This window comes from Oncorhynchus gorbuscha, linkage group LG03 (assembly GCF_021184085.1).
Source record: "Oncorhynchus gorbuscha isolate QuinsamMale2020 ecotype Even-year linkage group LG03, OgorEven_v1.0, whole genome shotgun sequence".
Classification (NCBI taxonomy): domain Eukaryota; kingdom Metazoa; phylum Chordata; class Actinopteri; order Salmoniformes; family Salmonidae; genus Oncorhynchus; species Oncorhynchus gorbuscha.
Genome location: NC_060175.1, coordinates 44311989 through 44339929, shown reverse-complemented (window position 1 = coordinate 44339929; position 27941 = coordinate 44311989). Strand labels below are relative to the sequence as shown.

Genomic DNA, 27941 nt, shown 5'->3' with positions numbered 1-27941 from the left:
AAGATCGAGTCTCCAGTTTGTCCTCGTCATTTCGAGTGAAAGTTGTGTTTTTTGTTTGTATTTACTTTACTGGATTAAAGACTCTGTTTTCGCCAAGTCGCTTTTGGGTCCTCTTTCACCTGCATGACACTGTCCTTGTAAATAAGAATTTCTTCTTAACTGACTTGCCTAGTTAAATAAAGGTTACACTAAGAGCATAACATTTCTACACCCTAATTTTATAATTCTAGTCTAACCAATCCCCAAACGGAGATTCAGTGAAAATAAAAATCTCATTGATTTATCAAGACCAGTCCCCATTCTTTTCTCAGAGCAGCGCGAAACGGTGCTAAAATAGTTCACTTCAATATGCTTTCTAAATAAATAAGACCTCCACCACTTTTAACAGCACATTACTCAACACTAGTGAGACTCATGTCGCCTACAGTATATCATAAAATATGGAGTGACTCTCCGCCAATAATTACATACAGTATAGAGGATTGGAGGATATTTCTGGAATTCAGTGATATTTATTCCCGTAGTAATTCATTATGGATCCATAACTAAATAAACATTGGCATTTTGAAAGAGTATTTTTACCATTATTTTATTAATGAAAGCATAAAGATGCCATTATTAGTTATATTATTTTAGTTTGAATGTGCAGACTGGCACTAAGAACAGAAAAGCGGGAACGTTTCCCTTGTCAGCGCCACGATAAGTGCAATGCCCCTTAGTGTTGCCAGTGTGGCAGGGTGGGGTTCCACTACCCTCCCCCTTCCTCCTCCTCCCTTTCTCATGCTCTAGGTCAGTCTTCTGTGCGCGGCTATGCGGCCCATCCCGTGCTCCCTGCCATCGTGCCTTGAACCTCGCGCACAGTTTCCATACATCTTAGCCAAATACATTACAAATCAAATTCCTGACATTAAATCCCAGTAAAACATTCCCTGTCTTAGGTCACTTAGGATCACCACTTTATTATAAGAGTGTGAAATATCAGAATAATAGTAGAGAGAATGATTTATTTCAGCTTTTATTTCTTTCATCACATTCCCAGTGGGTCAGAAGTTTACATACACTCAATTAGTATTTGGTAGGATTGCTTTTAAATGGTTTAACTTGGGTCAAACATTTCGGGTTGCCTTCCACAAGCTTCCCACAATAAGTTGGGTGAATTTTGGTCCGTTCCTCCTGACAGGGCTGGTGTAACTGAGTCAGGTTTGATGGCCACTCCAATACCTTGACTTTGTTGTCCTTAAGCCATTTTACCACAACTTTGGAAGTATACTTGGGGTCATTGTCCAATTGGAAGACCCTTTTGCGACCAAGCTTTAACTTCCTGACTAATGTCTGGAGATGTTGCTTCAACATATCCACATAATTGAACTCCCTCATGACGCCATCTATTTTGTGAAGTGCACCAGGCCCTCCTGCAGCAAAGCACCCCCATGCCCGTGCTTCACGGTTGGGATGGTGTTCTTCAGCAAGCCTCCCCCTTTTTCCTCTAAACATAACGATGGTCATTATGGCCAAATATTTGTTTCATCAGACCAGAGGACATTTCTACAAAAAGTACTATCTTTATCCCCATGTGCAGTTGCAAACCTTAGTCTGGCTTTTTTGTGGAGGTTTTGGAGCAGTGGCTTCTTCCTTGCTGAGCGGCCTTTCAGGTTATGTCGATATAGGACTTGTTTTTACTGTGGATATAGATACTTTTGTACCTGTTTCTTCCAGGATCTTCACAAGGTCCTTTGCTGTTCTGGGATTGATTTGCACTTTTTGCACCAAAGTACGTTCAGCTCTAGGAGACAGAACACGTCTCCTTCCTGAGTGGTATGATGGCTGCGTGGTCCCATGGTGTTTACTCTTGCGTACTATTGTTTGTACAGAACGTGGTACCTTCAGGCGTTTGGAAATTGCTCCCAAGGATGAACCAGACTTGCCTGATTTCTTTTGATTTACCCATGATGTCAAACAATTATTGGAAAAATGACTTGTGTCATGCACAAAGTAGATGTCCTAACCGACTTGCCAAAACTATAGTTTGTTAACAAGAAATGTGTGGAGTGTTGAAAAATGAGTTTTAAAGACTCCAACCTAAGTGTATGTAAACTTCTGACTTACACTGTATATTGTTCTGCTAAAAACAGGGTTAATAATATATCTGTGAGAATATTCAACAGGCTTTTATATAATTTTTTATTAATATAATAATAATATTTGCTTTTAAAAAAACAACAACACTATTTTAGAGATGATTTCGTTTTCAAGTAATGTAAAATTAGTGAGAAAAAGGCCATTCTTGAACATGGGGTGAGAAATTGTTACTATTTTGTAAATAAAGCCAGTTTGTTATTTAGAATAATTTATTTCTTATTTTAGAGGGAGAGAAACCAAAAACCTACAATCATCTCATGGGTCTCCCAGTCGAGGGCAGCACAGGTATTAAACCAGCATCTGTAACAACACAGCTTTGCACTGCTATGCAGTGTCTTAGACCGTTGCACCACTCAGGCGCTGTACAACGTGACCGGTCAGGAGTGGCCTACAGTACTACAGTAAGAGCAAAATAATCCTAACAAAATCAAATAATTAAAACCTTAGTGTAACAACAGTTTAGGTAAGTAATACTGAAGTTGTGCACAATTATCAGTTTATCAGTCCATTTAGGTTTATGTCACCCATTCATTGTCAGCTACAGACATAGTAGGAGCCAAAAGCATAATCAGTGCTCTAACTTCCCCTTGCGCTGTTCTGGAGCAATGTAGTGGTGACGCAGGGTACCGTACTAAACCACAAATGACCTCTAAGTCACGTGGCGTAAGCGCACAATTTCTGAAGGAGGAACCACTGTACATGCAGTGTACACATGCACACACTTGGCCCCCACGTACGCAAGTGCAGGTTACTGCTTGAGAGAGTAGAAAGTGTTTGAGTTAGAGTAGATCAAAGATTGAAAAATGCCATTATAAAAAGTACACCCACACATACTCACATTTGCATTAGAACAAAAGCATAGATGGAATCTCTGGAGATCCATACAGCATGTATCTGCCTAGTTATTGCGGTCACAGTTTCACTTCAACCTCTGAGGTCTAGAGATTGAATGATCTGATTCTTCATGGGATAAGAAGGTGCGGGGGTTGCAGTGCTTGGTGGGAGAGAGGGGAGGGAGACAGAGAGAGAGAGAGAGAGAGAGAGAGAGAGACGGAGGGCGAGAGGGAGGAAGGAAGAGGGGGAGAGAGATAGATGGAGAGCGAGAGAGAGCAAGGGAGAGTGGGAGAGAGAGAGACGGAGGGCGAGAGAGAGCAAGGGAGAGTGGGAGAGAGATAGATGGAGAGCGAGAGAGAGCAAGGGAGAGTGGGAGAGAGAGAGACGGAGGGCGAGAGAGAGGAAGGGAGAGGGGGAGAGAGAGACGGAGAGCGAGAGAGAGCAAGGGAGAGTGGGAGAGAGAGAGACGGAGGGCGAGAGAGAGCAAGGGAGAGTGGGAGAGAGAGAGACGGAGGGCGAGAGAGAGCAAGGGAGAGTGGGAGAGAGAGAGAGACGGAGGGCGAGAGAGAGGAAGGGAGAGGGGGAGAGAGAGAGACGGAGGGCGAGAGAGAGCAAGGGAGAGGGGGAGAGAGATAGATGGAGAGCGAGAGAGAGCCAGGGAGAGTGGGAGAGCAGAAGACAGAATCATTGTAATTCAATGAACGTAAAGAATGGCCAATCTGGACCCAAGAGAGAGGACTGGAGGACTATGCAAACGTGGGCGAGTGTGTATGTCTCTCGGTGTGTGTAAGGGAGTATTAAAGGAGAGGTAATGGACCAAGTAAAAGCCCACTTACGCAATCGATGGCATCAAATGAACTTTTAATCATGGCAATTCAGTGTGATGGAGTTGACCATGACCCTGCCCACTGCTAGCTCAACAGAGCCACCCGCCAGCACACTCAGGCCAAGCTAACGCTTATATCTCCACTTAAGACAATACAGCCTGATACAGTCGCAGTTCCAGACAAACACAGTGCTCACTGCAAACACTTAGACAACAAAAGGAACATTTTTTTCCCCAGCTGTGATGGTAAAGCAGTAATGTCGTGTTTCACTTCTGGTATTGGGCATTGATTTCGACGGAGTCAGTGTGTTGTTCCATGCCCCGTATAGAGTGCTGTTAGGTTCTGACAAACAGAACGGACAACTAGACAAAGCTCAAACCAACTTTATTCACCCACTGGGTCACACAGCTGCAAAGACATGTTTACACAAGCACATATATTTTTACCCTCCTACTAGGCAGAGTCTCCTCCTTGAACATCTAGACAGCCCATACATATCTGTTGCTAGGCAGGGACCTAGGTGGTGTGTGTGTAATAGAACTCTTCTTTGTCACTTCATCTGACCTGACCTCGGCCCACATTCCTCACTCCTCCCTCATCCACGGCTATCCAACCGTATCAGTGGCTGAAAGCAGACTGTTACCCTTTGGCCCTCTCCATAGGGTCACTTAACAATAACATTATACATGTAAAGTACTTCTAGTATACGAACATGAATAAGAATATATTCCAGGCTAGAATACAACAGTGCTAGAGGGTCATGTCAAAACCCTCTGTTTGAAAAGCCTAAAAGATGAGAGAGATGTTCTCACCTGAAAGAAGACCGACATCGCTGCAATGATCCTCTTCTGCCGCATGGCAGCACTGAGGCTGTCAAAGTCATCCGAGTTATACATGTAGATCTGCATCTGAGAGGGAGAGAGAATGGGACAAAGAGAGGGAGAGAGAGAATGGGACAAAGAGAGGGAGAGAGAGAATGGGACAAAGAGAGGGAGGGAGAGAATGGGACAAAGAGAGGGAGGGAGAGAATGGGACAAAGAGAGGGAGAGAGAGAATGGGACAAAGAGAGGGAGAGAGAGAATGGGACAAAGAGAGGGAGAGAGAATGTGACAAAGAGAGGGAGAGAGAGAATGGGACAAAGAGAGGGAGAGAGAGAATGGGACAAAGAGAGGGAGGGAGAGAATGGGACAAAGAGAGAGAGAGAATGGGACAGAGAGAGGGAGAGAGAGAATGGGACAAAGAGAGGGAGAGAGAGAATGGGACAAAGAGAGGGAGAGAGAGAATGGGACAAAGAGAGGGAGAGAGAGAATGGGACAAAGAGAGGGAGAGAGAATGTGACAAAGAGAGGGAGAGAGAGAATGGGACAAAGAGAGGGAGAGAGAGAATGGGACAAAGAGAGGGAGGGAGAGAATGGGACAAAGAGAGGGAGAGAGAGAATGGGACAAAGAGAGGGAGAGAGAGAATGGGACAAAGAGAGGGAGAGAGAGAATGGGACAAAGAGAGGGAGAGAGAGAATGGGACAAAGAGAGGGAGAGAGAATGGGACAAAGAGATGGAGAGAGAATGGGACAAAGAGAGGGATAGAGAGAATGGGACAAAGAGAGGGAGAGAGAGAATGGGACAAAGAGAGGGGAGAGAGAATGGGACAAAGAGAGGGAGAGAGAATGGGACAAAGAGAGGGAGAGAGAGAATGGGACAAAGACAAAGAGAGGGGAGAGAATGGGACAAAGAGAGGGAGAGAGAGAATGGGACAAAGAGAGGAGAGAATGGGAGAGATGGGACAGAATGGGACAAAGAGAGGGAGAGAGAATGGGACAAAGAGAGGGAGAGAGAATGGGACAAAGAGATGGAGAGAGTGTATGTGACAAAGAGAGGGATAGAGAGAATGGGACAAAGAGAGGGAGAGAGAGAATGGGACAAAGAGAGGGAGAGAGAATGTGACAAAGAGAGGGAGAGAGAAAATGGGACAAAGAGAGGGAGGGAGAGAATGGGACAAAGAGAGGGAGGGAGCGAATGGGACAAAGAGAGGGAGAGAGAGAATGGGACAAAGAGAGGGAGAGAGAGAATGGGACAAAGAGAGGGAGAGAGAATGGGACAAAGAGAGGGAGAGAGAATGGGACAAAGAGAGGGAGAGAGTGTATGGGACAAAGAGGGAGAGAGAGAATGGGACAAAGAGAGGGAGAGAGAGAATGGGACAAAGAGATGGGAGAGAGAGAGAATGGGACAAAAGAGGGAGAGAGAGAATGGGACAAAGAGAGGGAGAGAGAGAATGGGACAAAGAGAGGGAGAGAGAGAATGGGACAAAGAGAGGAAGAGAGAATGGGACAAAGAGAGGGAGAGAGAGAATGGGACAAAGAGAGGGAGAGAGAGAATGGGACAAAGAGAGGGAGAGAGAATGGGACAAAGAGAGGGAGAGAGAGAATGGGACAAAGAGAGGGAGAGAGAGAATGGGACAAAGAGAGGGAGAGAGAGAATGGGACAAAGAGAGGGAGAGAGAGAATGGGACAAAGAGAGGAAGAGAGAATGGGACAAAGAGAGGGAGAGAGAGAATGGGACAAAGAGAGGGAGAGAGAGAATGGGACAAAGAGAGGGAGAGAGAATGGGACAAAGAGAGGGAGAGAGAATGGGACAAAGAGAGGGAGAGAGAATGGGACAAAGAGAGGGAGAGAGAGAATGGGACAGAGAGAGGGAGAGAGAATGGGACAAAGAGAGGGAGAGAGAGAATGGGACAAAGAGAGGGAGAGAGAGAATGGGACAGAGAGAGGGAGAGAGAATGGGACAAAGAGAGGGAGAGAGAATGGGACAGAGAGAGGGAGAGAGAATGGTACAAAGAGAGGGAGAGAGAGAATGGGACAAAGAGAGGGAGAGTGAGAATGGGACAGAGAGAGGGAGAGAGAATGGGACAAAGAGAGGGAGAGAGAGAATGGGACGAAGAGAGGGAGAGAGAATGGGACAAAGAGAGGGAGAGAGAGAATGGGACAGAGAGAGGGAGAGAGAGAATGGGACAAAGAGAGGGAGAGAGAGAATGGGACAGAGAGAGGGAGAGAGAATGGGACAAAGAGAGGGAGAGAGAGAATGGGACAGAGAGGGCGAGAGAGAGAATGGGACAGAGAGAGGGAGAGAGAGAATGGGACAAAGAGAGGGAGGGAGAGAATGGGACAAAGAGAGGGAGAGAGAGAATGGGACAGAGAGAGGGAGAGAGAATGGGACAAAGAGAGGGAGAGAGAGAATGGGACAAAGAGAGGGAGAGAGAGAATGGGACAGAGAGAGGGAGAGAGAATGGGACAAAGAGAGGGAGAGAGAATGGGACAAAGAGAGGGAGAGAGAGAATGGGACAGAGAGAGGGAGAGAGAATGGTACAAAGAGAGGGAGAGAGAGAATGGAGAGAATGGGACAAAGAGAGGGAGAGAGAGAATGGGACAGAGAGAGGGAGAGAGAATGGGACAAAGAGAGGGAGAGAGAATGGGACAGAGAGAGGGAGAGAGAATGGTACAAAGAGAGAGAGAGAATGGGACAAAGAGAGGGAGAGTGAGAATGGGACAGAGAGAGGGAGAGAGAATGGGACAAAGAGAGGGAGAGAGAGAATGGGACAAAGAGAATGGGACAAAGAGAGGGAGAGAGAGAATGGGACAGAGAGAGGGAGAGAGAGAATGGGACAAAGAGAGGGAGAGAGAGAATGGGACAGAGAGAGGGAGAGAGAATGGGACAAAGAGAGGGAGAGAGAGAATGGGACAAAGAGAGGGAGAGAGAGAATGGGACAGAGAGAGGGAGAGAGAGAATGGGACAAAGAGAGGGAGGGAGAGAATGGGACAAAGAGAGGGAGAGAGAGAATGGGACAGAGAGAGGGAGAGAGAATGGGACAAAGAGAGGGAGAGAGAGAATGGGACAAAGAGAGGGAGAGAGAGAATGGGACAGAGAGAGGGAGAGAGAATGGGACAAAGAGAGGGAGAGAGAATGGGACAGAGAGAGGGAGAGAGAATGGTACAAAGAGAGGGAGAGAGAGAATGGGACAAAGAGAGGGAGAGCGAGAATGGGACAGAGAGAGGGAGAGAGAATGGGACAAAGAGAGGGAGAGAGAATGGGACAAAGAGAGGAAGAGAGAGAATGGGACAGAGAGAGGGAGAGAGTGTATGGGACAAAGAGAGGGAGAGAGAGAATGGGACAAAGAGAGGGAGAGAGAGAATGGGACAAAGAGAGGGAGAGAGAGAATGGGACAAAGAGAGGGAGAGAGAGAATGGGACAGAGAGAGTGTGAGAGAGAATGGGACAGAGAGAGGGAGAGAGAGAATGGGACAGAGAGAGGGAGAGAGAGAATGGGACAGAGAGAGGGAGAGAGAATGGGACAAAGAGAGGGAGAGAGAGAATGGGACAGAGAGAGGGAGAGAGAGAATGGGACAAAGAGAGGGAGAGAGAGAATGGGACAGAGAGGGAGAGAGAGAATGGGACAGAGAGAGGGAGAGAGAGAATGGGACAGAGAGAGGGAGAGAGAGAATGGGACAGAGAGAATGGGACAGAGAGAGGGAGAGAGAGAATGGGACAGAGAGAGGGAGAGAGAGAATGGGACAGAGAGAGGGAGAGAGAGAATGGGACAGAGAGAGGGAGAGAGAGAATGGGACAAAGAGAGGGAGAGAGAGAATGGGACAGAGAGAGGGAGAGAGAGAATGGGACAGAGAGAGGGAGAGAGAGAATGGGACAGAGAGAGGGAGAGAGAGAATGGGACAGAGAGAGGGAGAGAGAGAATGGGACAAAGAGAGGGAGAGAGTATGAATGAAAGTGTTAGGCATCCATCTGTAAAACTTCCACCTCTCTCAAGGAACAGCTTGGATCTCCAAATTGCATCATTTATGACCATGTCTGCAAAGCCACAGCACATAAAAATGGAAGTGTGTTCTGCTCTCTGACTTCTCTCTCCTCTGTGGGGTTTCTCCGAATTCTTGAATTATACACAGGCCTGCTCTGTTTACAGCCAGCATGAAGTCGTAAGGTCATACATTGGTTATAGAATAGTTTTCTCCCATAGCACTGCATAAAAAACACCCTGCATGGTCCTCAATATGTTGTTCACTCTGCTCTCACTGATCCACACAGATCTACAGGACTAGTACTGTAGCTTAAAAAGCTTGCACAAACAGCTCTCTCCAGACTGGAAGGGTATACAGTTAGACTCAGAGTTAGAGCCCGCTTTAATTGTATCTCTCTCTCTTTCATAAACACATGCAGACATAAAGCACAGGCAACATGGTCCATCAGACCGGTTGTCATGGTGATGTGCAGCAGGCAAAACTCACATGCAGTTGCACACACACACACGCAGACACACATCCAGGCGGGCGGGCTTAAGAACGTAGCGTGTGTCCTGTTCTGAGATAAAGGGTTTTTAATCAGGGAAAAGAGATCCCTCAGCGTCTCCTAAAGTCCTCAGGGAAGGATCAGCTCCGTCAAACGCAACACAGCTACACCACTACATCCTCAACACCAGGATCTGTGTGGTGTGGGTTTCAGATGGAAAATACAAAAGCCACAGAGACACACACTGCATCATCATCAACTGTGCGTCTCAGAATCAGAATCATCAATAAATCAAGTGTGGGGGTGGTGGGACGTGGGTATGTGTGTGTACGAGAGAGAGGGGGAGTGAAGATTGGTGCTTCACTGTAGGGTGACAGGGTTTGTGTGTGTACAAACACTCAGTGTAAAGAACATTAGGAACACCTTCATAATATTGAGTTCCACCCCCTTTTGCCCTCAGAACAGCCTCAATTCGTCGGGACATGGACTCTACAAGGTGTCGAAAGCGTTCCAGAGGGATGCTGGCCCATGTTGACTCCAATGGTTCCCACAGTTTTGTCAAGCTGGCTGAATGTCCTTTGGGTGATAGAACACTCTTGATACACACGGGAAACTGTTGAGCATGAAAAACCCAGCAGCTTTGCAGTTCTTGACACAAACTGGTGTGCCTGGCACCTACTAACATAGGCACTTCAAATAGGCACTTAAATATTTTGTCTTGTCCATTCACCCCCTGAATAGCACATATACACTATCCATGTCTCAATTGTCTCAAGGCTTAAAAATCCTTCTTTAACCTGACTCCTCCCCTTCATCTACACTGACTAAAGTGGATTTCACAAGTGACATCAATAAGGGACCATAGCTTTCACCTAGATTCACCTGGTCAGTCTATGTCATGGAAAGAGCAGGTGTCCTTAATGTTTTGTACACTCAATGTACATGTATCAGCCTGGCAAAACGGAAAATATTTCTTCCCTATTGTTTAAGATGAGAAGTTAAATGCAATACCTCAATAAAGCAAGACACATACCAGCACACACACACACACACACACACACACACACACACACACACACACACACACACACACACACACACACACACACACACACACACACACACACACACACACACACACACACACACACACACACACACACACACACACACACACACACACACACACACACACGGCAGGCCTGTCTCTCACTTCTCACTGTATCTCCTGTCAAGGTGAAGCTCCATTCTTCTGGAGAGTGTTTATTTGTGTGCGTGTGTGTGTGTGTGTGTGTGTGTGTGTGTGTGTGTGTGTGTGTGTGTGTGTGTGTGTGTGTGCGTGCGTGCGTGTGTGCGCGTGCGCGCGTGCATGTGCGTGCGTGCGTGCGTGCGTGCGTGCGTGCGTGCGTGTGTGTGTGTGTGTGCGTGCTGTGTAATGAAACACATTTCCTGGCACTTTCTCATATGATCAATATTGTCAATATTATTCCAGTTGTATTTTCCACGCTGCTGTAATCCTTACACAAAGCAGCACAACCTCCTGTGATCTATTTCAGGTATTCTGTGGGTTCCTAACATACAGTTGAAGTTGGAAGTTTACATACACTTAGTTTGGAGTCATTAAAACTCATTATTCAACCACTCCAAAAACTTCTTGTTAACAAACTATATATATATATATACAGTGCCTTGTAAAAGTATTCGGCCCCCTTGAACTTTGCGACCTTTTGCCACATTTCAGGCTTCAAACATAAAGATATAAAACTGTATTTTTTTATGAAGAATCAACAACAACTGGGACACAATCATGAAGTGGAACGACATTTATTGGATATTTCAAACTTTTAACAAATCAAAAACTGAAAAATTGGGCGTGCAAAATTATTCAGCCCCTTTACTTTCATTGCAGCAAACTCTCTCCAGAAGTTCAGTGAGGATCTCTGAATGATCCAATGTTGACCTAAATGACTAATGATGATAAATACAATCCACCTGTGTGTAATCAAGTCTCCGTATAAATGCCCCTGCACTGTGATAGTCTCAGAGGTCCGTTAAAAGCGCAGAGAGCATCATGAAGAACAAGGAACACACCACGCAGGTCCGAGATACTGTTGTGAAGAAGTTTAAAGCCGGATTTGGATTCCCAAGCTTTAAACATCCCAAGGAGCACTGTGCAAGCGATAATATTGAAATGGAAGGAGTATCAGACCACTGCAAATCTACCAAGACCTGGCCGTCCCGCTAAACTTTCAGCTCATACAAGGAGAAGACTGATCAGAGATGCAGCCAAGAGGCCCATGATCACTCTGGATGAACTGCAGAGATCTACAGCTGAGGTGGGAGACTCTGTCCATAGGACAACAATCAGTCGTATATTGCACAAATCTGGCCTTTATGGAAGAGTGGCAAGAAGAAAGCCATTTCTTAAAGATATCCATAAAAAGTGTCGTTTAAAGTTTGCCACAAGCCACTTGGGAGACACACCAAACATGTGGAAGAAGGTGCTCTGGTCAGATGAAACCAAAATTGAACTTTTTGGCAACAATGCAAAACGTTATGTTTGGCGTAAAAGCAACACCCTGAACACACCATCCCCACTGTCAAACATGGTGGTGGCAGCATCATGGTTTGGGCCTGCTTTTCTTCAGCAGGGACAGGGGAGATGGTTACAATTGATGGGAAGATGGATGGAGCCAAATACAGGACCATTCTGGAAGAAAACCTGATGGAGTCTGCAAAAGACCTGAGACTGGGACCGAGATTTGTCTTCCAACAAGACAATGATCCAAAACATAAAGAAAAATCTACAATGGAATGGTTCAAAAATATAACATATCCAGGTGTTAGAATGGCCAAGTCAAAGTCCAGACCTGAATCCAATCGAGAATCTGTGGAAAGAACTGAAAACTGCTGTTCACAAATGCTCTCCATCCCACCTCACTGAGCTCGAGCTGTTTTGCAAGGAGGAATTTGAAAAAATGTCAGTCTCTCGATGTGCAAAACTGATAGAGACATACCCCAAGCGACTTACAGCTGTAATCGCAGCAAAAGGTGGCGCTACAAAGTATTAACTTAAGGGGGCTGAATAATTTGCACGCCCAATCTTTCAGTTTTTGATTTGTTAAAAAAGTTTGAAATATCCGATAAATGTTGTTCCACTTCATGATTGTGTCCCACTTGTTGTTGATTCTTCAAAAAAAATACAGTTTTATATCTTTATGTTTGAAGCCTGAAATGTGGCAAAAGGTCGCAAAGTTCAAGGGGGCCGAATATATACATATATATATATATTATACATAGTCGGTTAGGACATCTACTTTGTGCATGATACAAGTAATTTTTCCAACAATTGTTTACAGGCAGATTATTTAACTTAAAATTCACTGTATCACAATTCCAGTGGGTCTAAAGTTTACATACACTAAGTTGATTTGCCTTTAAACAGCTTGGAAAATGACAGAAAATATGTCATGGCTTTAGAAGTTTCTGAAAGGCTAATTCGCATCATTTGAGTCAATTGGAGGTGTACCTGTGGATGTATTTCAAGGCCTACCTTCAAACTCAGTGCCTCTTTGCTTGACATCATGGGAATATCAAACGAAATCAGCCAAGACCTTAGCAAACAAAATGGAGACCTCCACAAGTTTGGTTCATCCTTGGGAGCAATTTCCAAACGCCTGAAGGTACCATGTTCATCTGTACAAACAATAGTACGCAAGTACAAACACCATGGAACCACGCAGCCATCACACCGCTCAGGAAGGAGATGCGTTGTGTCTCCAAGAGATGAACTTACTTTGGTGCGAAAAGTGCAAATCAATAATCCCAGAACAACAGCAAAGGACCTTGTGAAGATGCTGGAGGAAACAGATACAAAGGTATCTATATCCACAGTAAAACGAGTCCTATATCGACATAACCTGAAAGGCCGCTCAGCAAGGAAGAAGTCACTGCTTCAAACCCGCCATTAAAAAAGCCAGACTATGGTTTGCAACTGCACATGGGAACAAAGATGGTACTTTTTGGAGAAATGTCCTCTGGTCTGATGAAACAAAAATAGAACTGTTTGGCCATAATGACCATCGTTATGTTTGGAGGAAAAATGGGGAGGCTTGCAAGCCGAAGAACACCATCCCAACCGTGAAGCGGGTGCTTTGCTGCAGGAGGAACTGGTGTACTTCACAATATAGATGGCATGATGATGAAGTACAATTATGTGGATATATTGAAGCAACATCTCAAGACATCAGTTAGAAGTTCAAGCTTGGTCGCAAATGGGTCTTCCAAATGGACAATGACCCCAAGCATACTTCCAAAGTTGTGGCAAAATGGCGTAAGGACAACAAAGTCAAGGTATTGGAGTGGCCATCACAAAGCCCTGACCTCAATCCTATAGAAAATTTGTAGGCAGAACTGAAAAAGCGTGTGTGAGCAAGGAGGCCTACAAACCTTACTCAGTTACACCAGCCCTGTCAGGAGGAATGGGCCAAAATTCATCCAACATTGTGGGAAGCTTGTGGAAGGCTACCCAAAACGTCTGACCCAAGTTAAACAAATTAAAGGCAATGCTATCAAATACTAATTGAATGTATGTAAACCTCTGACCCACTGGGAATGTGATGAAAGAAATAAAAGCTGAAATAAATCATGATGTCACTACTCCCACTGAAGGTGGCTCCCCTGCCTGTTCGGGCGGCGCTTGGCGGTCGTCGTCTCCGGTCTACTAGCCGATCCCTTTTCCTTTTCTGTTCCTTTGGTCTTATTGGTTGCACCTGTCTCTTATTTTGGTTCTTGATTTATGTCTATTTAAGCCTGTTAGGTCTATGTTTGTGCGGGATTGTTCCTCTGTTAGGATGTGGATGTGCATTTACATTTTATTTTCTGTTTGGGTCCTGTGTTTGGGCCGGTCAGTTTTATGCGCCTAGTGTTTTATGCGCCTAGTGTTTTGGCGTGACCGTTTGTACCGGAATAAAATACGATTGTCCGAACCCTCTGCTCTCTACACCTGACTCCAAACCCACAACTCCTAGAAGACGGGATACATTTATCTCTACTATTATTCTGACATTTCACATTCTTAAAACAAAGTGATCCTAAGTGACCTAAGATGGAATTTTTACTAGGATTGTGAATAACTGAGTTGAAATGTATTTTGCTAAGGTGTATGTAGACTCCCGACTTCAACTGCAGATCCCATAGTAAAGCATGTGTTCAAACGGAACCTTAACACCATCAGCTTCTTCTGTCAGATAATAATTGATGGCAACAGCGGCATTGCAGCTCTACAGTACACACACACACACACACACACACACACACACACACACACACACACACACACACACACACACACACACACACACACACACACACACACACACACACACACACACACACACACACACACACACACACACACACACACACACACACACACACACAGAGAGAGAGAGAGAGAGAGAGAGAGAGAGAGAGAGAGAGAGAGAGAGAGAGAGAGAGTACTAGCTAAGTCAGTGTCCTTTCATAGAGTGAAAGCAGGTTGCATGGTGGGGTCTTACATATTATAAACACTCCGTATCGAGGGCTGTGGATCACTGGTCGTTTTGCATTCAGCCCAGAAGAGAAGTGGCAGGTGGGGACACTTTCTCCATACTCATGTCAGATAAACAGAAAAAAACTACACACTGCACACCGAACACGAGAGCACCTCAGCAACCAGGGTAGACTATTATTGTGCTGCATGTTTGCCTGGAGCATTATGTGCTGTGTTGTGGGTCACAGTGTGATTCACATGACGATGAGAGATTCTGGAGAGCTTCAAGAGCTTGTTCAGTTGAATCAGGGCTAGAACAAAAGCCTGCACACCCTGTTATTCACCAGGAATAGCACTAGTGACCATGGGTTTAGCAGCAGTATAGAGAGTATGAGAGAACACGGGACATAGAGTATACAGTGTGACCAGGTACAGAGTGTCACCAGTATATCATCCCACTGAAGGACAGACCTGACATCCTATGGTGCCAGCAATGCCATGCTCTTTTCACTTCAATGTCACCCCTGTGTCATCATTATGCAGTCCCAGTCATGGAATATGAGGCGTATACACACACACACACACACACACACACACACACACACACACACACACACACACACACACACACACACACACACACACACACACACACACACACACACACACACACACACACACACACACACACACACACACACACACACACACACACACACACACACACACACACACACACACACACACACATGCACACAGATACACACACACAAACACATAATAAACCACAACACAAACAAAGGAACCAGGGGACTGGTTGTTGACATTCCCGAGTGAATGCAAACGTGTTGAAATGAAAGGTCTTTTCCCCTCTGAGTTCCCAGAAAAGCTTGGACAAATATGCACAGGCTTATGGAGAGCAAGCAGCTTTGTATTAGGCCTGTCTCATTTACATTACATTCACATGAGTGAGTGTGAGTGTGAGTGTGAGTGTGAGTGTGAGTGTGAGTGTGAGTGTGAGTGTGAGTGTGTGAGAGAGAGAGAGAGAGAGAGAGAGAGAGAGAGAGAGAGAGACAGACAGACAGACAGACAGACAGACAGACAGACAGACAGACAGACAGACAGACAGACAGACAGACAGACAGACAGACAGACAGACAGACAGACAGACAGACAGACAGACAGACAGACAGACAGACAGACAGACAGACAGACAGACAGACAGACAGACAGACAGACAGACAGACAGACAGACAGACAGAGTAAGATGTGATCCCAGGCTCGATTAACACAGGTCACTGTGAGTTGTTACAGACCACAGGTCCCCTCACTCATATCAATACCATATGGGTTTACTGAAACTCACAGGGAGCGTCACAGCAGGGAATAGGGAGGAACAACAGTCATGAAGCATGACAATGCAGAGGGAAATACAATGATAAACAAATATATACTCTGTAAATCTTCATTCCTGCCCTGCATAAATCCTTTCCTAACCTTAAGAAAAGGAGCAACCACAACATAATATTATTTTCACCCAGAAAGAAAGCAAAGAATGGACATGACATATTCATTTCCCATTGTGAGCAGAAAAACACCCACTACACTATCATTCCAATACCACGATGCCAGAGAGAAGGAGAGATGTATTGACTGGTAAACAATGACAGACACGAAACACACACACACAGCGAAGAGAACACTGGGACCTCCGACCTGCACACCAAAATCAACAGCTAAGAAAAACCTGGGTAGAAGACAACTATAATTCTTGAGAGAGGAAAGGGAAGCACAGGGGAGGAATCATGCCTTGTTTCATGGCCTTAGGGGGTCTGTAACACAATTTCTCCATTCCTGTAGCTTAAAAACAGGGTAGGCAGAGCACGGTAAAACAAGGACGCTCCATCTCAACTCCAAACAACCCGCCGCTCCACACGGGATCCAACATCACAAATCTCAAAAGTTAGAACAGCAGCCAGACCCCTGGAGATGGTCGGAGATGGTTTGAACATGCTAACCACCAGAGTAGGGTCACGGTCACGCAAAAAATACCTCCTCCTCTCACGCCGTCTGGGACTGATAGAACAGCTCCTCTGAAGATGGAACATTCCTCAGACAGAAACAATCAACATCTCCCCTCACATCAAAGGCCCAGGGAGAGGAAGTGACCTGGCCCACTCATCATTATACCTAAACTGTGCTGACCACGGGCCAGGGCTGGCCAACCATTTGTGCCCGTCCTTGCGCCCAGGGATATAAACATATTGACCATACATCTTCACTCAGCGCATCTTAATGACGTTAACCAATTAGTTTCCTCCAGGTTTCATTTCCTCTTTGTACTGGCTCAGAGTGGATTCATAGCTCAGCACACCCTCTCACCGGTGAGTGACTCCCAGAGCAGAGCAGTAATTATTCAGATTATAACTAATAACCTCGTCAATTACAAAGGCCCTATCCGGGGGAATTATGGCATTGTTGTGAGAACAAATATCAATCAATCAATGTATTTATATAGCCCTTTTTACAACAGCAGTTGCCACAAAGTACTTCTACAGAAACGCAGAGAGCAAGCAATGCAGATGTAGAAGCACAGTGGCTAGGAAAAACTCCCTAGAAAGACAGGAACCTAGAAAGAAACCTATAGAGTAACTAAATAAAACACATCGAAACATATAATTTGTATCACACAAAGTGTCATGTTTGCGTGTCGGTATCCGTTGGGAGCATCCGATGTATGTGATTATTGTGGTTATGGTGTACATGCTGCGACCAGGTCTTATTCTAGCAATATATTCTAACAATTCTATATTTGACTTCTCTGCTCAATCATTGGGCCAACTGATAAAGCATGCACACGCACCCACGCAAGTGCAGACACACACCTATATCCATACAATATGTACTGTATACCACATCTATAAGTGTACACCCACTCACAGAAACAAATATGTTATACAGTACTGTACTCCAGTGGTGCCCAACCTTTATCGGTTACTGCACCACCAACTGAATTCTGCTCTGCCTGATGTACCCCTGAAGTACCCCCTCATGTGCATTTTACCAGTAAGCCTGTGGTCTCATGAGTCTTCTCAAGTACCCCCTGTGGATAGACCAAGTACCCCCAGGGGTCCTAGTACCCTGGTTGGGAACCAGCTCTGTACTCTATGTATTCATATCTTGCATGAGAGCGAGGAAAACATTTACCCAACATTAATGGGCCTATGCGATTAATCATGAGGGCTTTGCAGGTGGCATGTTAATGTATCCTCTGTGTGGCCTCTCAGGGGGTTGAGTAAGTGCCATGGTTGGCCTGGCCCCTCCATCCCTCACTATGCTGGCTTTGACTGACAGGCTGCGTTTATCCACCTCCACACTTTATCCTTTAGAACAACAGCCATCAATGTGAAGGAAGGAGGGAGATAAACGAGTGGCCAGAGCCCTGGGAGCGCTTCCCAAAGATTCCCCATCCATCTAGCCAACACACCCATGCAAACACGCATGCACACGTCCCCCTCCCCTCTTCTCCACCCCTCAATCTCTCCAACCTTTTCTCCCTCTGCTTGTGTCTGACAGCACAGCCCAATTTGCCCCTTTCTCCAGCACAAACGAGACAATTCAAGTCTTTGCTACTTACTGAGGGGATAGCACATCCTGTGAATCCCACAGACACATCTGAAGATGTTTTATAGAGTTTACGGGCCACTTGGAGAGAGGAAAAATACATGTGTGTGAGCGGCTAAGGGCACGTTCTCGGCACATAGCGCCTGACACGGTTAATATAAATGGTAATAACACCACACAGGCTCAGAGCTTCTGAAGACTGAGGAGAGAGAGAAGAGGACAAAGGGAGAGAGAGAGAAAGGACACCAAGAAGAGATGGGAAAGGAGAAAGAAGAGGACAAGGCCATTTCACATAAACCAAGCATGTCTGCTGTATAGACAGGTGGAATGTTTACTCGGAGCATGTCCTACATGCTGAAAAGACAAAATGCAGTGAGGCATGAGTGTGATTTATCTGCCAAACTGTGGAAGGAATATTAATCATGGCTGTGCACCAGTGGGTGCTGTATGTTCTGTATATGGCAGCTCCTATCCTGCCCTACACTGAGGAGACTGAGCAGCCAGCATGCTGAGATTCAACCTCACATCTACTTCTGTCACAATGCTATGTCAGCCCAAGGCCCAGCAAGACAGGGGGAGGAGATAGAGAAAGAGCGCTGGGACGAGGGTGGAAGAGAGTGTGGGACACAGATGGAAAAAGGGAGGGGAACAGAGATGGAAGGAGTGTTTTTGAATGGTCCCCTAGTTCTGAGCTAAAGAGATAAATAATGAGGCTGATAGAGACTGGGGATTCTGATAATGAGACAGAACGAGACATGGTGGTGTCTCCCATGGTCTGAAAATTACACCACTGCTAGGTGTGTGTGTGTGTGTGTGTGTGTGTGTGTGTGTGTGTGTGTGTGTGTGTGTGTGTGTGTGTGTGTGTGTGTGTGTGTGTGTGTGTGTGTGTGTGTGTGTGTGTGTGTGTGTGTGTGTGTGTGTGTGTGTGTGTGTGTGTGTGTGTGTGTGTGTGTGTGTGTTTGTATAGGGAGGGGGTATTTTCTCTGCAAATAGTACTGAAATATTAATATGGACAACCTGGCTCATTAAGAAAGAGATAGTGGCCTACTTGAGCTTGACAAAAACAAACAGACTTCCTTCAAAGACGTAAAACTGACTCGTGGTGCTAAAAGCTAAACAGGCTCATCAAATATCTAATGAGCTTGACTGCCGAAAGAGAGTTAACACAGAAACCACTGGTTCTAAAGCCATATAATAGAACAAGGTGATATCGTTCCATGTTCTGTTTGGAGGGACATCTGCTCTTCACTGACGTTAGGGCTGTGATACATGTGGCTTGTGTGATGTGAAGCACACATCACACAAGCCACATGTATCATACACATGTCCTACAGTGGTCAAAAGAAGAAGAAAGTGTTGCAATGTTGGGTCTGACAGAAATAAAATACAGTAGCCTCTGTGTTCTTCCACTTTGAAGTGGATACAAAGTTGGAGCTGTGTCCCTCATGAGGTGCACCAAGACTGGGAAGTGGTCTGCGATATCACCCGCTGGGACCATGGAAGATCTGAGGCTGAATCACAAGCCTTGTGCTGGGAAGTAACCAACGACAGACAGACAGGATGTATTTCACTATGTGTCCTTGTTGGGGCGAGAGCACATCAAGGATATGTTTTGATGCTGTGCTTGATACTGCCTGAGCTCTCCAATGGGATTTCGGACATGGCTGAGCTCTCCAATGGGATTTCGGACATGGCTGAGCTCTCCAATGGGATTTCGGACATGGCTGAGCTCTCCAATGGGATTTCGGACATGGCTGAGCTCTCCAATGGGATTTCGGACATGGCTGAGCTCTCCAATGGGATTTCGGACATGGCTGAGCTCTCCAATGGGATTTCGGACATGGCTGAGCTCTCCAATGGGATTTCGGACATGGCTGAGCTCTCCAATGGGATTTCGGACATGGCTGAGCTCTCCATGGGGGTTAAGACCTGGGTCTGTTCAATTCTCACAAATGGATGTCCATCAAAAAGGTCACGTGTAGCCTACTATAGGCACCTGTGGCACCAAAGCTACCTCTCATCTCCCTCACTACAATTTGTACAATACAGGACCACTAGCTGGGATATTAAACATGTTTGGTGTGTGGAGCCCTTTGCAATCTGTCTTAAAACCCAATTGAAATGCATTACATGAGAAACGTTAGAAGGTTGGTCCCTCATTTTTCAATTTCGGGGGTATTGCTTTCTCATAAAATCTGGAAAATATTGCTTTTGAGAAAACAAAAAGCGGAAGCCTGTATCTGAAACGAGATTACTAAAAATGGTATCAAGCCAGCCCAGAACTGGGACAACATCTATTTGCCCTCTAGGTACAGTAGCATTGGGCTTTTAAAGAATGGTTGTGTTTTTCTGTGTCACTGAGGACAGGCCAGGAAATATAACATTATGTTTGGAATTGCACGCCTTCCTATCCAGAGGGAGGCCAATCATAAATAAAATAGAGAGAAAGAAAAAAAAGGACCTCAGCATGGCAGTCATCAGTTATCTTTGAAGGTTTAATGGAATGTAGCTGCCAAGAAAGGGAGCGAGAGAGAGGGAGCGAGAGAAAGAGAGATAGATATATAGAAATAGTGTGTGAAAGGGAGCGAGAGAGAGAGAAAGAAGGAGAAGAGAAATAGAGGAGAGGGATACGAAAAGAGATAGAGAGAGGCCCAGCATGACAGTAAATAAGAATACCACTTAGGCTATTCCCTCTCTCTGAATCCAACCAAAATAATACTAACGGTTGAAAATGATAATATTTTGACTTTGATGTCACTGTGCAAGACGTTCGATATATAGTCAATGTACGTTCTCGAATTAGCACAGAGATACTGAGAATCTGAACACGGTGAGTCTGGGATTCCAGTACCCTACTCGTCACTCAAGTGCTTCACTATTTATCTCACTGCTATAAAACCTCTAAGTCCACTAAAAGCGTAGCTGGTCGATCCTCCACTCTTTCTCTCACTTTCTCAACAATAAAGCCATTGTTCTTCATTTCCTCTTTGGACATCTTGTTCAGCTTCCTCTCCCTGACATGCGTTTTTATTTCCATGTCACTCATTTCCTCTGACTGGACATTACACAGACAGCAGATTGCCACTCCCGAAGCCTGGCATAGACTGCACACCATTTGTATGATTGTATGCGCACACACGCGTAAACCTAAACACACAAACAAATCTTAGTAATTATATAGCCATGCGCAGTATCATAGGCTTCTGTGTTGCCAAGACGTGGAAGGGTTCTAGCATAACTGAAGCGTGGGCATTCTGGCAAGGTTACACTAAATGTGTTCAGAGTATCCACGGGCACTGAAAATAGAACCAGCGTACCGATCAATATCTATCCCTACATGTTAGCATTACCGTAGCAGGATCTAGATTTGTAGTGTTCCATTGTCTTACAGTGCTGGTGAGCTTCAAGCAAACAGAGTTGGATGAGAGAAGAGGGGAATAACAGGTGAATAGCACACTATGCTCATGCTTAAGTTCAAGATCAGAATACACAGAGAGAAAAGTGCATAAAAAGATAAATAAGTTCCATTTATGCGTGCTTAACTCAGGTCGGAATCGGGCCCGAGGTAATTTAGACCAGGATAGCACTTTCTGTTTCCCCCACTGTGAAAAGGTTAGACGGAAATAAAATCTCTTATCTTTGATACTTTCAGCACCATAGTGTGTGTGTATCAGAGTGTGTGTGTGTGTGTGTGCCTTTCACCTCCCTTGCCACACATTGTGTGTTAATTTAGTGGCTGTTTTATCTAAGCAGGTGGGTAAAGACTATCACAGCTGGATCTGGGGCCCACAGACTCATCCCCTCATCCCTCCTTCCTCTCGATTATCATGACCAGCCTGGGGAGGAGGAGGAGCAAGGAGGAAGAGGGTGGGAACAGGAGGAAGAGGCTAGGCCAGGTTAGGCTGGATAGAATGGAAAGCTTAGCACCTCAGTGAGACTGAGATAGCAGTGAAATCACTTGCTCCAAGGTGCCAACAGGGCATGGAACACTCTCCTCTAACCACCTTACAACATGGGAGCAGATGTGTGATATTACAGTTGGAGGACTTCCTCTCTGAACAGAGAGCTGTCCCTGCAATGAAAGATACTGTAATAACTTAATGTGAGGTCATTCTGACATTGTGTTAAACCTAGTTTTGAACGCGACTGTTGCAGTAGAGAGAGAGACAGAGAGAGAGATTGAGAAATTGTATCATTTATGCTGCTGCTCTTTGCTTTTCACAAAAGTAGCATGTGTAGCTTATTTTTATTGTTGGCCAATCATAAGTCATCAAAGAGACAATAGGCTACAGTCATAGAAACTCTGTGAGGGGCAAAAGTTAGGAGATATCTAATCATTTAAGGAAAGATAGGCTACAATGATCAACAGCCAACAGGTAGGCTGCTACTTTATATTCTGAATGGAAAAGTCGTTGTTTTGTAACTGTGTAGGACGAGAAAGTGTATTCAGCCTCTATTAGCCTAGCTAGCTGGGCGGCAGCGTAGCCTAGTGGTTAGAGTGTTGGACTAGTAACCGGAAGGTTGCGAGTTCAAACCCCTGAGCTGACAAGGTACAAATCTGTCGTTCTGCCCCTGAACAGGCAGTGTTCCCAGGCTGTCATTGAAAATAAGAATATGTTCTTAACTGACTTGCCTGGTTAAATAAAGGTAAAATTAAAATAACTAGCTTCTCCCGGTTTGATGCTGTCAAGACAGGTACTATGTCATCATATTGTATGATAAATAACCTAGCTATGGCAGCTATAGTCTACTGTAGCACTTGGTTGGTTGCTGTCTCCAGTCCCTCCCTCCCTCCTCCCTGTTCCGTGTCACTCGCTCACACTCACAGCAGCCTAAACACACAGCACTTCCCCTGCTGGAGCATCACCTCGCTCTACCTCCTCTCGTTTGCGTTTTTATCAGCTCCTAGCTTAAAAATGTCATTTTGTTCTCCTCTCTCACTTGGATCGGAATGGATCTGGATCTGACCAGGTCTATACGTAACGGGTCTAGTTGTCCACAGGTCTCTACATTTTAATAATAAATGTATGCATATCGGGTCCAGATGTGATAGCCCCAGGTCCATTTTGGAACAGGTCCAACTATTTGAACCCTGAAGGCCTCTAACTCCATGCATAATTTATTTATGAAGCCAAATATTTCTGGAATCCATTCAGGGACTGAGGGTAGGGATGTGATAGTTGCATCAGATATGAGTGTTGTTTAGTACGAGCAGGTAAGACACAGTAGTTGACAGATATACAGTGCCCGTCAAAAGTTTGGACACACCTACTTATTCAAGGGTTTTTCTTCATTTGAAAAAAAAAATACATTGTAGAAAAATAGCGAAGGCATCAAAACTATGAAATAACACATATGGAATCATGTAGTAACCAAAAAAGGGTTAAACAAATCAAAATATATTTTAGATTTTAGATTCTACAAAGTAGCCACCCTTTGCCTTGATGACAGCTTTGTACACTCTCTCAACCAGCTTCACCTGGAATGCTTTTCCAACAGTCTTGAAGAAGTTCCCAGATATGCTGAGCACTTGCTGGCTGCTTTTCCTTCACTATGCGGTCCAACTCATCTCAAACCATCTCAATTGGGTTTGGTGATTGGGTTGGGTGATTGGGGAGGGTAGGTAATTTGATGCAGCATTCCATCACTCTCCTTCTTGGTCAAATAGCCCTTACACAGCCTGGAGGTGTGTTGGGTCATTGTCCTGTTGAAAAACAAGTGATAGTCCCACTAAGTGTAAAACAGATGGACTGGTGCTTCGCTGCAGAATGCTGTGGTAGTCATGTTGTTTAAGTGTGCCTTAAATTCTAAATAAATCACAGACTCTTACCAGCAAAGCACCATCACACCTCCTCCTCCATGATTTACGGTGGGAACCACACATGTGGTGATCATACGGTCACCTACTCTGCATCTCACAAAGACACAATAATCTCAAATTTGGACTCATCCGACCAAAGGACAGATTTCCAAGGGTCTAATGTCCATTCCTCATGTTTTTTCCCTCTTCTTCTTATTGGTGTCCTTTAGTAGTGGTTTGTTTGTAGCAATTAGAAGGCCTGGTTCACGCAGTCTTCTCTGAACAGTTGATGTTGAGATGTGTCTATTACTTGATCTCTGTGAAGCATTTATTTGGGCTGCAATATCTGAGGCTGGTAACTCTAATGAACTTTCCTCTGCAGCAGAGGTAAGTCTGGGTCTTCCTTTCCTTTGGCGGTCCTCATGAGAGCCAGTTTCATCAAAGCTCTTGATGGTTTTTGCGACTGCAGTTGAAGAAACTTTCAAAGTTCTTGAAATTTTCTGGATTGACTGACCTTCATGTCTTAAAGTAATGATGGACTTTCGTTTCTCTTTGCTTATTTGAGCTGTTCTTCCCGTAATATGGAATTGGTATTTGACAAAATAGGGTTGTCTTCTGTATACACCCCTGCCTCTCCTTCTTGGGAAGCAAAAGTCATTCCACTACCTAATAATATTAAAGCCCACATTACTGGCTCAAATAGCTTACTGTAACCAACGCTTAGTAAACTTTTGGAATAAAATAGTGTTTGACCAGATACAATGCTATTTTACAGTAAACAAATTGACAACAAACTTGCAGCATGCTTATAGGGAAGGACATCAACAAGCACAGCACTTACACAAATGACTGATGATTGGCTGAGAGAAATTGATGATAAAAAGATTATGGGGGTTGTCATGTTAGACTTGAGTGGGGCTTTTGACATTATCGATCATAGTCTGCTGCTGGAAAAACGTATGTGTTACGGCTACATTCCCTGCTATATTGTGGATAAAGAGTTACCTATCTAACAGATCACAGAGTGTGTTCTTTAATGGAAGCCTCTCCAAAATAATCCAGTTAGAAACAGGAATTCCCCAGGGCAGCTGTCTAGTAGGCCCCTTTTTCAATCTTTACTAATGAATTGCCACTGGCTTTGAGGAAAGCCAGACTGTCTATGCATGCAGATGACTCAACACTATACATGTCAACTACTACAGTGACTTAAATGACTGCAACACTTAACAAAGAGTTGCAGTTAGTTTCAGAGTGGGTGGCAAGGAATAAGTTAGTCCTAAATATTTCTAAAACTAAAAGCATTGTATTTGGGACAAATCATTCACTCAACCCTAAACCCCAACTAAATCTTGTAATAAATAATAGAACCAGCGTACCGATTGAGCAAGTTGAGGTGACTACTTGGAGTTACATACTGATACAACAGTAGTTAAGATGGGGAGAAGTACTGTATGTCCATGATAAGGCGCTGCTCTAACTTCTTAACAGCACTGTCAAAAAGGCAGGTCCTACAGGCCCTAGTTTCTACCTTCTTAACAGCACTGTCAACAAGGCAGGTCCTACAGGCCCTAGTATCTACCTTCTTAACAGCACTGTCAACAAGGCAGGTCCTACAGGCCCTAGTTTCTACCTTCTTAACAGCACTGTCAATAAGGCAGGTCCAATCCCCTGGTTTCTACCTTCATAACAACACTATCAACAAGGCAGGTCCTACAGGCCCTAGTTTCTACCTTCTTAACAGCACTGTCAACAAGGCAGGTCCTACAGGCCCTAGTTTCTACCTTCTTAACAGCACTGTCAACAAGACAGGTCCTACAGGCCCTAGTTTCTACCTTCTTAACAGCACTGTCAACAAGGCAGGTCCTACAGGCCCTAGTTTCTACCTCCTTAACAGCACTGTCAACAAGGCAGGTCATACAGGCCCTAGTTTCTACCTTCTTAACAGCACTGTCAGCAAGGGAGGTCCTACAGGCCCTAGTTTCTACCTTCTTAACAGCACTGTCAGCAAGACAGGTCCTACAGGCCCTAGTTTCTACCTTCTTAACAGCACTGTCAACAAGGCAGATTCTACAGGCCCTAGTTTTGTCACACCTGGACTACTGTTCAGTCGGGTGGTCAGGTGCCACAAAAAAGGCTTAGGAAATTTGGAAATGGTTAAGAACAGGGCAGCACGGCTGGCCCTTGGATGTACACAGAGAGCTAATATTAATAATATGCATGTCAATCTCTTCTGGCTCAAAGTGGAAGAGAGATTGACTTCATCACTACTCGTGTATGTGAAAGATATTGACATGTTGAATGCACCGAGGTGTCTGTTTGAACTACTGGCACACAGCTAGGAAACCCATGCACACCCCACAAGACATGCCACAAGAGGTCTCTAACAGACTATGGAAGAAGCACAGTGCTACATAGAGCATGACTACATGGAACTCTATTCCACATCAAGTAACTCACGTAAGCAGTAAAATTAGATTCAGAAAACAGATTAAAAAACATCTTATGGAACAGTGGGGTCTGTGAAGCAGCACAGACATAGGCACAGACACTTGCATACACACACACACACACACACACACACACACACACACACACACACACACACACACACACACACACACACACACACACACACACACACACACACACACACACACACACACACACACACACACACACACACACACACACACACACACACACACACACACACACACACAATAACATACGCACTATACACACGTACACAAGCATTTTTTACGGTATATATGTGGTAGTGGTGGAGTAGGGGTGGAGGGAACACAGTGTGGTGTGAAATCTGTGAATGAATTGTAATGTTTTTAAAATTGTATAAACTGCCTTAATTTTGCTGGACCCCAAGAAGAGTAGTTGCAGCTAATGGGGATCCATAATAAATACAATACAATACAATACCTTGTCACAACACAACTGATTGACTCGAATGCATTAAGAAGGAAAAACATTCCATAAAATATATTTTAACAAGGCCCACCTGTTAATTGAAATGCATTCCAGGTGACTACCTCATGAAGCTGGTTGAGAGAATACCAAGAGTGTGCAAAGCTGTCATCAAGGCAAAGGGTGGCTACTTTGAAGAATTTTAAATATAAAATATATAAAATATACATTGATTTGTTTAACACTTTTTTGGTTACTACATGATTCCATATGTGTTATTTCATAGTTTTGATATCTTCACAATTATTCTACAATGTAGAAAATAGTTTTAAAAAACGGAAAAACCCTTGAATGAGTAGGTGTGTCCAAACTTTTGAATGGTACAGTAGATGGAAAGCTGTGCTTCATTCCTGCCTGGTTGTGTTTTGCATGTTAACCAGTGTTTCACAGTTAAAACAGCAGGTAGGAAGGGAGCAGGCCCCCACTTAATCACGCCATTGAAGGAGCTTATTAGAGAACAATTACTAAATGGCAAGGCTTGTAAATCATAAATTATGTATCAAGAGGACTTAACGAAATGAGAGCAGCATTTTGCTGTTGACAGCAGTGGCCTCATGAGTATTCATAGGAGTGGGCTCAGCCTCAGACCAGGGCCTTCTCGTGACAGTCACCAAGGACATCAGGCCATAGCTACAGTACAGGCTGCAGTCTGTCTTTCTGTTAGCACTAACCATACTACCACTACTGTTCATAAAGGCATCTAGTGGGCTTTTCTTTCTTGTGTTCTTTTACTTTCATTCTTTATAGCCCTTTCTCTCCTTGACACATATTATACTACCTGAGAGTGGAACAACAACAATGACCTCACAAACATGTAACAATGCTGTTTTGCTATTTTTCTCCAGTCTTTGATTAACCTTCCTTAAAAGAGGCCAGAGCTTACATGCCTTTTACGCCCAGCTTATCTCTCATTCCATT

At 44.7% G+C, this 27941-nt stretch overlaps 1 protein-coding gene across 1 annotated transcript in view; it reads right to left on the bottom strand.

Annotated features, from left to right (window-relative positions):
- LOC124031417 (receptor-type tyrosine-protein phosphatase gamma-like) overlaps positions 1–27941 on the bottom strand; it is a 306478-nt gene that overhangs the window by 67589 nt on the left and 210948 nt on the right. The window contains exon 5 of the mRNA XM_046342630.1: positions 4613–4708. Coding sequence (XP_046198586.1) covers positions 4613–4708 — 96 coding nt within the window. The remainder of the gene's footprint in view (positions 1–4612; positions 4709–27941) is intronic.